Below are 14,266 nucleotides of genomic sequence, written 5' to 3'. Positions count from 1 at the left end.
TATTTCAACCGAATATGACAAGTTGAATCGAAGCTATGTTTCTGGCTGTTTATAATCAATCTTTTTGTCATCCATCTATCGTTCAGGCAAAAAATGACTTAAAATAATACGCTTAATCCATTCAGTGGATGATATGCTCTCACTTTTATGTTACTTAGTTTGATTTATGGACGAATCAATCAGATTTAAAATAGCAAGACTTGAATTTTGACGCAAAATTCGTTTATCCATACGGCTAAATGGCGTTTCGGCATTTTAGCTGATATCAGATTGTGATGAAAACCTCAATTCCAATCTTTAACCCTGACTTCTAACTATAAATCTTAATCCTAATTCCTCACACTGAATTATAGCCCCATTTTGATCCTGGAAAGTGATTGAAGTTCCTTACTGTCACTTTAATATCATACATAGATCGTCCATAAATTAGATTCTCAATGTTTTTCCCCAAAAACTTGTATAATATTGGTGATATCTGAATAGTAAAACCTATTTTTCTAGCTGCTTGCATTCTAATAGTAGTCCCTGTTAGAATACTTGTAGTAAGCAGATGCTCTCTGTAAATTAGAATACTTTTCATATAACTTTGAGGCTGGTCGAAAATACTGAAAACAGTTTCATTATTATATCTATAGCTCATACACAAATTCAATGATTTGGTACATATATATTTTGGTGCTCCTTTGTACCAATATTTATGTGTTTAAGAGAATAAATAATTCTAATCTGAATTCAATAACGTGGAATTCAAAAATACATCATTTTAATTTGTCAGTGATTTTCGGACACTATAAAATACGAAATATTAACAGAACTAGAGTAGTGAAGATTCTGACAAAATCTAGCATATTTGCTTAATTAGAGTGGAGTTTATCAAAAAAAATATGTGGATGCTTGTTTACAACAACAGTGTACCTACTGTGGATCAACTATATTTCAACATCTGTGATATCGAATGTCATCATGAGCACTTGATTTCTAATAAATGAAGGTAACTACTCTATTTCTAAGGGTCGAATTATGAGGAAAAAAACTTTCCGTTGTTCGATTCTCTGTTATGTCATGTTATTTCATATTTTCTAAATGAGTTTTCCATGATGAACAAAAGGACATTTCAGTCTATTGAAATGATTTATTGTTAAAACAGTCCAGTTATTTTTTTAATCACTCCAACTTCAAAGTTTACTTTTGATGTCATTTCATCAGTCGCCTAAATGATAACTTCTTGTCTGAGTATTTGGGTGAGAAGCCGTTGTACAGTGAAAGTAATTCATGTCAGGTAGAGATAAGTATCTACCTCAGACAATAGAAGATGGTCGCGCAATTTCTTGAATTAGTTGAAGTGAAACATTAACATCGCTGGATGCCGGCCGTCTCAGTATTTTAGAGGTTAGGATCATCATCCTTGTCTTATAAAGTCGTTGAATTATTTGTAGAGCCTAGGTTCAATCCCTATCGGGGTCGTGAATTTCCAGTGATGAGGATTTCCACACTGAAATGAAACAGCTGTCGAGTGCTTCCTCTCTTTCCATGGCTACCTAACTTAAGTCACTTCATGATAAAGAACTACGAAATTCAACGATCTCCACAATCCCCTATACTAGAATATTAATTAAAATAGCTGAACAGAATCTGAAAGATTCTACTGCTTCGATTATGTCACTGTCTATCTTTTTCATTAAAATATAAAAAAACTTATATATATGCATACGTTTGTTCTCCAATGGCTTACTACAAATCATTTGTCATTTACCAACTTCTTTTTCTGTTTATTTCAGAGGTAATCCAATGCCACAAATACCAAATGAATATTATTCAACAATTAATAAAATGAAATCAACTGGAGATGTAGATAGAAAAATGCAAAACAAATTAAATGATATATATCGTATGACCAATTCATGTTTAACAGTTCCATTAAATGATACTATCGATCATAGTCATGTTGATGGTTCTTATGGTACACTTAGTGATGGTGATGAACATGAGTCAGGATTTTGCAAGTCACAATCTAATTGGATAGAATCAATGATTGTCTCATTAACTAGCATACCATTACCAAATGATGACAATAGAGGACTTCTATTACCATCAACTAAACAGAGTTTAAATGAAAAACTACCTAAAAGTTTTCCTGATTATGATAGTAGAATTCATGATGAAACCGGTGGTGATAGTAATATTTGTCATGAAATCTATGCAGATGATGTTGATCACGGTGACGCTGATAATGCTGATCATGTTAATGTGATGGATGATATTTGTTTATGCGGTTTTTGTCTAACTGGTATTCGACGCCTTCGTGATCGTCGTTTATGTTCTTCATTGTTTTATTCACAAAAATTATCGGATTGTTGCTCTTGTTTTTATGTTGAACAAAAACAAATCTATAAACGTGTAAATAAAGAATTTCCTAATCAATATGAAGCTGATATTATGGATGAGTTAAACATAAATGATTATAATGATTTAAACAAAGTTACAAGATACACTCGTTTTATACAATGCTGTAAATGTGTTTCTTTAAAACCTATACTAGATGTATTAGGTACTATGTTAGACTTATCATTATTATTCAAACCAAAATATTTAATATTATGGATTTCTAATTTAATTGGTTTATTAGGTAAGTTATGTACTTTGTATTTTGTGCACATCTTTTTTTGAACTGAATAATTTCTAAGAAATCGATTCGAAGGCGATATCATTAGTTTAAGCTTATATCAAATTAACAATGTTTCAAACTGTCATGGAATAATTATTCAATACTCCGTAATGTTCAATAGTTCTAAAGTTAATTCCTTTCACAAGTGTAAAAACTCAACGAGGTTGAAATATAAATTTCTCCCATTCGATAACCATAAGAGCATCAGTGTCTTCAATCAGTTGTCATATAAAAAACCTAAGACCTCGAGCATAGATTGTCACAGTCTATATCACAATGAGCAGGAATCGATGCATTGAAAAACAATGGGGATCTGAAAATATAGAATCTAGTTCAAAAAAGGCAAGTAAAACTGAAGAATAGATGGGGGGATACAACTGTGCCATTGAAACCTATTTCTAGTCATGACACCCGAATCGTCCAACTCCATAATATAACTGTATGTTATAGCCTACATTTATCTTATTAGGTCAAATCAAGAAATCTGCGTGTGTGTGTGTGTCGAACAATAACTTCATGAATTGATTGTATGTCTTGATTTCGTTACCCTTAGCCTTTTCCTCTCAAATTATTCCTATGCCAACTACCATGGCACATCAACCTTCTTTTAAGTCATTTTTTTTAAAATTCAATAGGTTGTAGACTCTATCTTCGAAATGCCATTATCATTATAACCATAAAACAGATTTTTGAAATTCTATATTTTATTCTTTTAAAACTGACACATTTAATACTATAACAATGCATTTCATTGACAGTTAAGCTAATCATGTATTTAATTATTCTACTAGCTAAGATACATTTTTAGAAGGGGGTTTTGTCGAGATTTTAGTAATTTTATATAGTTGAAATCATGAGTCATTTGAAGCTAGACCACCATGGAAAACCTCGAAGCACTAGACAGCCGTTTCGTCCTATTGTGGGACTCCTCAGCAGTGCGCATCCACGATCCCGCCTCGCGAAATTTAAATCCAGGACCTATCAGTCTCGCGCACGAGCGCTTAACCACTAGACCACTGAGCCGGTATCCAACGGTGTTAATGTCTAACTTCAACCAATCCACGAAATTGAGCAGCCATTCACCATTGTCGTCAGTGAGTTACTATCTCACAACAAACCTGGCTGAAGTCCAATGGTCACTGCTTCTCACTAGATACATTTGTCACTAATAGAAATTTACTATTTGTCTTAAATCCGTTCATCAGTGACCAGTTTATTGAAAATCAATGATTAATTAAGTAACTTTCTTAATGTAGTTATTAAAACTTTCTATTTATTTATTTAACATTTTAATACTGTTATTTTATACTATGAATTGTTATTTAAATCGATATTACTTTTATTGTTTTTTTTTGTATTTTCATTACCTTCGAATGTACGACCTATTATTGATTGGTTTTGTACAAAATAATTTTCTAATCAATCAAGGTATGTATGTTCCATTGATTTATGTTAGTGATTTCGCGTCTGTTTATGGTATATCTACTAAACTGTCATCTTACTTTTTATCGATTATGGGTGAGTACTTTTTTAAAAATTTTTTTATCTGTTAGTTACAATATAATTTACGTTTTTTCTCCTCATAATATCTTTATATTATTAAGTAATCAATCACTGCCTATTTGTTCAATGCTGATCAAAATAGCATTAGGTCGCAGAAAATCTTACTTTAGTCCGATGAAACTATGAAACTAATTATACAGAAAACTCCATTGATCAATAAAAAAGAATTTGATAATGAAACAATAAATTTAAAGTATCATGAAAAATGACAGTAATCAATGTAGCTAGTGTGTAATTATCCTATACGTTTATTCACGAGATCGTAAGGAGATTTTGTATGTTTTTAGATATGGTTTTCATTACTAATTAATATTAACTTGGAGAACTCACTGTTACGTTGCTGTTTGAAATTCTTGAATAGTGAACACTTACCATACTCCACACGAGATCATGTTCTCTGAGACTTAAAGGTCTTAAGTTTTATTTTGTAGAGGATTGTGGGCTTCCACTGTTGAGTAGATTCAAACAATGATACATGAGTTAGCTAATCCTCTCTGGCTTTACATCATCTACCAACTATTATAAGTTAATCATGAAAATCACCTTTAAAATGAAGCGTAGTCATCAATCTGTTAACATCATGTAAGTTATGTATTTCATGTTCATGTCATCACATTGCTGACCTGTGATGTTGATTGCACAGAGTTATCATGATCGAATGAAAAAAACTTAACTAAATCTAACTGTTTATTTAAATAAACGACAATGATAATAATTTATTTCACAAATTAATGTTCGTATTAGTTTTGTTTGTTATCACTTCCTGTTAAGTAAGAAAAAAACACTTTTTTCCCGATATAAGTACAAAATAATTTAATTCCTCTTGTTTCCCTAACTGTGCATATATATTCCTAATGATGGATGAATAGTTTTTGGATGCTGAATCGTAGTTAATATCTATTAATCACTGGGCTACTTAGTATATTTTGAATGTATTGTAAATTTACAGGCAACATTTCTTCTCTCTACATTCAATGGACATAGATCTCTCATAATGGGTAAAAAAAGAGTTATAATTCATAAACGATTCACACCACAGACTGATATCAAACGGTGTAACATTGTAAAATCACACTTGGTTTGTGACTTTTCATAAGTACTCACCGAAATGTGATGTTCACGGGACTCTAGCTCGTAGATGACTGTCTCTGATAAAAAGTATCAAATTCAGACAAACACCCGTTCATTGCTATCCAGTTTTCCGTAATTCTTAATTTCATATTTATTAGTTGATGAAAGCCTTCTTCAAGCTATAAACTTCCCAAAATCATCTATGTTGATCTCTCAGAAGATTAATTGTAGCCCAAATAATCTAGTGGTGATGAGAGTTTTCTTTATCATTATTACAGATACACCTTGAAACTATTTATCTAATTAAATTTAAGTTGGAAATAGCTTCATTTTGAGTGTTCGATATTGTTTGGAAACAACCGTGAGAATTGCAAGCGAAGATAGATAGTGGCCGACAGTGGAATCCAGGACACGCGTTTCGTCCTATTTGGAACTCATCAGCTGGATGTACCTGCATCTTAGAGTTGATGTTCACTCTGGGACTCGAACCCAGTACAATGAGATTTAGGCTATATTGAGGCAATACGCACAGTATGCACATATGCCAATTAGAGACTGATCAGTTGCAGTCCTAAACATCAATGGGAAGATTCAAACAAACAATACTAAGTGAACTGTGAGAATTTTTAAAAAACAATTCTGTTTGCTTCAAATGTACGAAACTATATTAAACTGTGAAAATTCAATATTCAGTATGTTAAATGTTCTATATGTATATATATACAAAATTCGTTCACTTATTGATAGGTGTTTCAAGTATTATTGGACGATTACTTGTTGCATGGTTAAGCAGTTTATCATCTGTTTCTCCATTAATTTTACAATCTATTACACAATTTTTACTTGGACTACTTGTATGTTTAATGCCTGTATTTACAACATTTGTCGGTATGGCTACTTCATTTGGATTCTACGGTTTTTTAAGTGGTACGTTATAAAATTGTTACTATTTTCTAAAGAAGAAAAAAAACGTTTTTTCATCTTTTTGTGTCACTGTATTCTTGTCAATTTTATTTTTGTAATACGAGATTTCCACTTTAAAATACTATGAAATATTAAGTTAACATTGATCATTCCTGCTTATACTTTAAATGATCTATTTCAATTCAGTTGACTAGATTCATTTCTCGACAGTGAAGTTTTACCGAGAATCTTGCTGAGTAAATTTGAGCTTTTCAATGTATGAAACAAGGTATCTAATAAAACATACAGGTTGTTGCAGACTATTCTTTACTTCATCGAATACCATAAGTAGTCAGAAATTTAAGTAGTGTTTTTTGTTTTTAAAAAAAGTTATTTTCTTCAAATTAAAACATTCTATAAATTCAACATTCAACACCTAAACATAGATCGTTATAAGAAAAGTATTAAGGTTTGAATTTCACTAAAGAGACAATTGGTTTCCTCAAGACTTTCTGTTGATTGCCTTTATACGCTTTGTATTTATTAAAGATAAATTATATTTGAAACAGCGATTCTATGTATTTGATAAATTTGCTTTTTTTTATTGACTTATTTATGAATAATGTGCACTTTCGAACTATATTTAACCAATTAACAGACTCTATATATTTTTTTTATAAAATTAAAGTAAGAGAATTTTCCCCCTGTGTTATTTTCTTCTTTTCCGTCAAGGTGTTTTTTCCACTCTTAGTACAATTATATTATATGATTTAGTTGGAATGGATGAACTTACTACAGCTGTTGGTTTAATAACATTAAGTCGTGGTATATCTAGTGTATTGGGTGCTCCATTAGCCGGTACGTTATTTTCATCTTTGTGTTGTTAGATATTCTCAAATTTGAAATATATATGATTTAATAATACTTTCCATGCAATATATATATATATATATATATATATATATATATATATATATATATAGGGGCTTGCAGAGACTGTTAGATGTAAAAGAAATCAAAACCAACATAAGTTAGACAACCATTGAAAACCGGTAAGCATTGAACATTTATTTCGTTCAAGTATAGGACTTTTCGGCCGGGTACATCCACGTCCTCATCGGCTATCAAACAAAGATCCCTCAGGTCTCACGGCTAGTACGTAACATTTATATATATATATATATATATATATATATATATATATATATATATAATTACATCTAATCATTTGTCATTGGAGTAAGTGTACTTAAATATCAAGTCGATTACTTTAGTGACATTTAGAGCAGACTTGAGCAATAAAATTTCATCAGCTTTGAGTAGGCTACATAGCACTATGCAGTAATTGATGAATATGAACACACTGAAATGTGTGGTCATTATTTAACGGAGATTAATAGTTTTCAGTCACTGAAGTGTACTCTAAGAAAAATTTTCAGTTGCTTAATGCTTTAACAGTTGATAACAATATCTTCCGAAACTGAGGTATGTAGACCTGGGTTCAAACCTGTGTTACAGTATTTTTAATATTATTACTCGTATATGGCTAATGGCGAAATATTCCTAAGTCAATCTCCATTAAAGATGTGACACAAATGTATCATCGTGAATACCTTTACCTTGGATAGCTACGTGTGAAACTTGGTAACCAACTGGCAATCCGTGTACTCGGCTTTAAAATCACCTATATATAAGGGCTAGAGGGTATTATTTCAGTTTGAGAAACCAAGTAGCATTATCAACCCTTACAATACTTACTTACTTACGCCTGTTACCCCTCGTCGAGGAGCATAGGCCGCTCACCAGCATTCTCCATCCAACTCTGTCCTGAGCCTTCCTTTCCAGTTCTTTCCAGTTGCTATTCATCCTTTTCATATCGGCTTCTATTTCCCGGCGTAGTGTGTTCTTTGGCCTTCCTCTTTTCCGCTTCCCTTCCGGATTCCAAGTTAGGGATTGAGTCATGATACACATTTGTGATTTCCTTAATGTATGTCCGATCCACTTCCAACGTCTTTTCCTAATTTCCTCTTCATCTGGAAGCTGGTTTGTCCTCTCCCATAAAACGCTGTTGCTGCTAGTGTCCGACCAGTGAATGTTGAGTATTTTGCGTAGACAACTGTTTATAAATACTTGTACCTTCCTGATGATGGTCTTATTAGTTCTCCACGTTTCAGCTCCATACAGTAGGACTGTCTTCACGTTCGTATTAAAGATTCTGACCTTGAAGTTGGTTGAGAGTTGTTTTGAGTTCCATATGTTCTTCAATTGTAGAAATGCTGCCCTTGCTTTGCCAATCCTCGCCTTTACATCTGCATCCGATCCTCCTTGTTTATCAACGATGCTCCTCAGGTACTTGAATGTTTCCACCTCTTCCAGAGTTTTGCCATCAAGTGTGATTGGGTTGGTGTTCTCCGTGTTGCATTTGAGAATCTTGCTTTTTCCTTTGTGAATGTGGAGGCCTATCGATGCGGAGGCTGCTGCTACATTTGCTGTCTTCATCTGCATTTGTTCGTGTGTATGAGAGAGGAGGGCTAGGTCATCTGCGAATTCCAAATCATCTGATTGATTCTGAGCTGTCCATTGTATTCCGTATTTCCTTTCACATGTCGAATTCTTCATAATCCAGTCAATCACTAGAAGGAAGAGGAATGGGGAGAGTAGACAGCCTTGTCTGACTCCGGTCCTTACTGGAAATGCATCTGTCAGCTGTCCTCCATGCATGACTTTGCACTGTAGTCCATCGTATGAGTTTTGGATAATGTTGACAATCTTTTCAGGAACTCCATAGTGTCGAAGAAATTTCCATAATGTTCTCCTATCCACGCTGTCAAACGCCTTCTCATAGTCAATGAAGTTGATGTATAGTGGTGAGCTCCACTCGACTGATTGTTCAACGATGATTCGTAGTGTCGCAATCTGGTCTGTGCATGACCTATCCTTACGGAATCCAGCCTGTTGATCCATAAGTTCGGCATCTACTGCGTCTTTCATCTGATTCTGCAGCACTCTTTTGAAGACTTTTCCTGGTACTGATAACAAACTGATGCCTCTGTAGTTCTCACATTTGCTCAGGTCTCCTTTCTTTGGCATCTTGATGAGATATCCTTCTTTCCAGTCCGTTGGCACTTGTCTCTCCTCCCAAATCTTCTTGAATAGAAGGTAAAGCATGTTTGCAGTTATTTCAATGTCTGACTTCAGTGCTTCTGCTGGTATATTGTCAGGTCCTGTCGCTTTCCCACTTTTGATTTGTCTGATGGCCATCTTGACTTCTTCGATCGTTGGTGGAGTGACATCTATTGGAAGGTCATTGTGTGTTGCTCCGATGTTCGGTGGATTCAATGGGGCTGGTCTATTCAGCAGTTCCTCGAAGTATTCTGCCCATCTTTTCCTCTGTTCTTGAATCTCAGTGATTGTCTCTCCTTCTTTTTCCTTGACTGGTCTCTCTGGTTTGCTATATCTCCCTGCCAATTTCTTCGTTGTATCATATAGTTGTTTCATATTCCCTTCTCTTGCAGCTTTTTCCGCCGTCGTTGCTAGTTCTCCCATGTATTTCTGCTTGTCGGCTTTAATGCTTTTCTTCACTTCCCTGTTTGCTTCTGCGTAGTCTGCTTGTGCTTTGACTTTCTCTGCTCGTGTTCGGCTGTTGTTAATTGCTAGTTTCTTGTTCTTCCTTTCTTGAATTTTGTCCAGGGTTCCCATAGAGATCCATTCCTTGTGATGATGCTTCTTAGGACCAAGAACCTCCTGACACGTTGAAGTTAGTGCTTCTTTTATCCCTTTCCAGTTGTCCTCCAAAGTAGCTCCTTGTTCATTCAGTAGATCCTGTAGAGCTTGGAACCTGTTGTTGAGAGTTATCTTGAATTCATGGAGCTTGTCAGTATCTCGAAGGAAGGCTGTATTGAACCTTTGTAGTGCTGTTTGTCCAGTTGTTCAGTGTTTCTTTAGCTTCAGTCTCATCTTGACCACAACCAGGTGGTGATCTGAAGCTATGTCAGCTCCTCTCCGGGTTCTCACATCTTCCATTGATCTTCGGAATTTTTTGTTGATACAGATGTGATCTATCTGGTTCTCTGTGGTGTGGTCCGGTGAGATCCATGTAGCTTTGTGTATGCGCTTGTGTGGGAATATTGTGCCGCCTATAACCAATTTGTTGAATGCACATAGGTTTGCAAGTCTCTCGCCATTTTCATTTCTTTCTCCCAGTCCATGTCGTCCAATTATATCTTCATATCCGGTGTTGTCCACTCCAACTTTAGCATTTAGATCTCCCATCAGGGTGGTCAGGTCCTTTCGTGAGCACTTCGCTATAATTGATTGCAGCCTTTCATAGAACTGATCTTTATCATCGTCGTTGCTATCATTGGTGGGTGCATAACATTGGATAACATTCATTGTGATCCCTTGATTCTTTGTCCTGAATGATGCTTTGATTATCCTGGATCCATGAGATTCCCATCCTACAAGTGCATTTCGTGCTTCTTTGGACAGCATTAGAGCAACTCCCTGAGTATGTAGAGCATTTTCCCCTTCGTGACCGGAGTACAGCAGCATCTCTCCTGTACCTAGCCTTTGTTGTCCAGTTTGTGTCCAATGGGTTTCGCTGATTCCGAGTACTGCCAAGTTGTATCTCCTCATTTCCATTGCTATTTGGCTGGTCTTTCCTGTCTCCCACATTGTCCGGACGTTCCATGTACCTATAAAGAGTGTTGCTCTGGTCGTAAGAAGGTGCATCGGCCTCATGACTTCCGAAGAATTTCGGCTTTCATCATGAGACCTCATAATTATTCTTTCAACTCCCAGGGCAGAGTTTAAATGGTTTGAATTATTTTTTCTGGTTAGCGTTTTTTTAGCGAGTTAGCTTTTCTGCGGGATGGGGGTCGCTAACCCCATGCCCAACCCTCCTCCTTTACCCGGGCTTGGGACTGGCAGTAACTCTAGAAGAGCTACAGGCGGAGTTCCTTACAATACAATTAGTTCATATTTCTCATATTTCGTGAAATTAATTGTGCAATTTGGCGCATAAATATAAACAGACACAACGTGAAATAGACTGTAGTATAACCGTAGGAGACATCTGTGTTTCAAAATAGCACTTATGAAATGTTCATTTCAACATTAATTCACTCATTGTGCAATATATCTAGTCTTTTATCATTTATAAAAATGTATGATTTTTCTTTGAAAAATTATATTCTGTATTTCTAGATCATTAAACGAACGCTTGATTTCATTTGTTGTGTTTAACAGTAAAACGAACACACAATATAATTATTGTTAAAGTAACTCATATTATTCGGTTGAAATGACTCAGAATAAATACTTAATTGAACTCAATAGTGTGGACCTTTATTATCCTTTAATTTTATATAGAAACATTGTTTACCTTAACATGGTATGGTTGCTAAGATATTTTAAAACTATCCCAATTGGGAAATATGTTCCATTCCTGGTTTCAGGAAATCCCATTGTATTTTTATTACTAACCAATATATTGGATAACGGGAAGCATTAAACGCGCTACACTGGTGACCTTAGTATAAAAACAGAATTTACGAAATGAAATATAAAGGGAGACTCATTTTAAATAATAAATTATTAGTTTATGTTATTCTGTAGGACGATTTTTGTCTTCCAGCATATTTTGATTAAAAATGATAAATATTATCACTAAATACATGTGTGTGTGTATGTGTGTATATGTGATTTTGAGATATTTCTTTTTCATAGACTCACAGTATTATAGGTGAGTGTTAATTGTGGATATACAATTATTTTTATGCATGCTACTGCTCTCATTATTCTCAAGACATTCACTTTATGACGAAGATACGCAATATGGTATTGTAGTGAGAGACTGTGACCTTCTTCCAGTCAACCAAGTCTGAGACGAGAGTAAACCAGTAACTCATTGATGAGATTGAAATATGTGTTGAACTATATTGCGAATAATGTTGACTGATATCCAAAGTAGTGATATCAGGCTATTGTGCTTAATATTAGACTTGAAAGTCTTAAGTCCCGATCCCTTGTGGAGATGTCAGTACATCATCAGCACAAACTTCAGGTAGAAGTGAAGTGTTCAAATTTCTCCACATGTGGTTCACAATTTGTCCTGTACACCTCGATGGTGAATGCTTTTTGTTGACCTTAAACTTGTCATTGTTTACTTTTTTGTTTTGGTTGTATCTCTCATTGGTTTAATTTTTGATCCTATGTTTGTCCATTATTTTCTTGATTGGTTGATAAGTTGGATCGATTTCAATATGCTTGTTGATTGCTGATTGACCTGAGTGCCAAGCTTCTAAAATTTTTCTGGTGTTTTTGGAATTGCTTCCATCCAAAATTTCCACATTTTCCCAGTCGAATGTGTGTCCGCAGTTGTCCACGTGCATTGTTATAAGTGAGGATATGTCATGGCGTTTGACTGCTAATTAATGTTCGTCCAGGCGAAGATGACGAGAGCTTCCTCTTTGTACGATGCGGTGTTTTTCTCAGTTGCCACAATTTATTCTGAAGATAATGTTCGATTTTTCTTCTTTTGTTATTTCATCCATTGGTTTGCATAGGATAAATCAACCACATAGGACTAGTATACGTCATATGCACGCCGGTGACAGGTTTTCACTTAATACATTTCATGGCGCACATATAGGCATATTAGCCCCTTTTGTTGATGGTCAGTAGTCCCTTTTTTTGTATTTGCTACACCTTATACGTTATTTGCATACCGGAGGAACATAAATTTACGTTGATACACATCGTAGCATACACTTAGTCAGAAACACTCTTGGGTAAATTTATGGTCGTCTCACTATATGTTTATAGGGTGGACTGTCTTTTCTTCCTTTCTCTCTCTATCTGTGGCACTTATACGGTATATAAACGCCAGAAATACATAGAATTACGTCCACGCACATTATGACACACACATAGACGTGAGCACTGCAAAGAGGGAGGGCTGATGGTCAACCTTTCCTTCACACTTACTTGCCACATCTTATACGTCATATCAGAGATTGTAACTATTCTACCCTCTGTATACTTCACAGGGTATCGTCTAGCGTCCTAAGCTTCGACCAATTATTCACAGACCCAAAAGGTTAATTGTGAGTTTAGTAGAAAATAACCCTAACTTTTCTATTAGTCCAGAAAGTATTCTTTTTTTCTATTATCAGCCTTTGGTTCAAAAAGTGGATAGCATTCAAGCTTCTATAGTTATGTTTCAGTCACCCAGTATATTGATATCAATTACCCGTTAGTTTATACATGTGAATTATGAGGCTAGACCGTATCGCAAATATGTTTTAAATACAGCCGTGGGATAAGTGACAGAGAACGGAGCAAACAGTGGATTCCTTTATTGCCAATAATTAATAAATAGGGCAACGTATAACAATGATTATTAGGTCCAACGGAAGCTCACAATACCAGGAATGCAGAGATACAATAATTTATAATAAGATTTTTTTAACAAAAATAATCCGGAAAATAATTACAAAAGTTCTAACTTCTATCATACTCGTTCCGTTACAACGGGCCGGTTAATTCATAGATTTGTTACCAGTTTTAGTATCTTTCTTTCAAGCTCCTAAAACGTTCATTTATTGTTGTGATGGTGATTGTCGCCTACTAAGAAATACGATAGCTTATGGGTCAGATAATAGTTCAATTGACAGATATGAAGAAAAGCGACAAACACAAAGGTCATAATAATAATAATAATCTGAGTAATAATCAAGAAAACTTGTATAAGGTAATAATAATAATAATAACTGATTAGAGTTTAAATGTAAAATAGTAATTTAAAAAACAAAAAACCGATAATAATCAGATAAAAGTACAGAAAAAAAAACCAAAAACGTATCCAATGAGGGAATTAGGGCCAAGGAAGGGTAAGAGGTTGGACAAATCGTTTCTGCACGCAAAGTTCAGGCTTGAATTCATGGATTGCCAATGCCTCAGCAGTGCATAAAATATTGATTCGACCTCCCTTTGATCCGGTTCCTTTAACTCTATAGACTATTTTAAAAGACGTCTCTTTTGGAGCAATGTGTCCACAATTGA

At 34.7% G+C, this 14,266-nt stretch overlaps 1 protein-coding gene across 1 annotated transcript in view; it reads left to right on the top strand.

The window, feature by feature from the left end:
* Smp_168000 (putative monocarboxylate transporter) overlaps positions 1-14,266 on the top strand; it is a gene marked incomplete at both ends in the record, with an annotated part of 42,570 nt that overhangs the window by 26,405 nt on the left and 1,899 nt on the right. The window contains 4 exons of the mRNA XM_018794184.1: positions 1,779-2,626; positions 4,094-4,183; positions 6,047-6,226; positions 6,935-7,060. Coding sequence (XP_018648622.1) covers positions 1,779-2,626; positions 4,094-4,183; positions 6,047-6,226; positions 6,935-7,060 — 1,244 coding nt within the window. The remainder of the gene's footprint in view (positions 1-1,778; positions 2,627-4,093; positions 4,184-6,046; positions 6,227-6,934; positions 7,061-14,266) is intronic.

This window comes from Schistosoma mansoni, chromosome 1, assembly GCF_000237925.1.
Source record: "Schistosoma mansoni strain Puerto Rico chromosome 1, complete genome".
Taxonomy (NCBI): domain Eukaryota; kingdom Metazoa; phylum Platyhelminthes; class Trematoda; order Strigeidida; family Schistosomatidae; genus Schistosoma; species Schistosoma mansoni.
The sequence above is the reverse complement of the archived record's forward strand: the minus strand, read 5'-3'. Positions and strand labels throughout refer to the sequence as shown.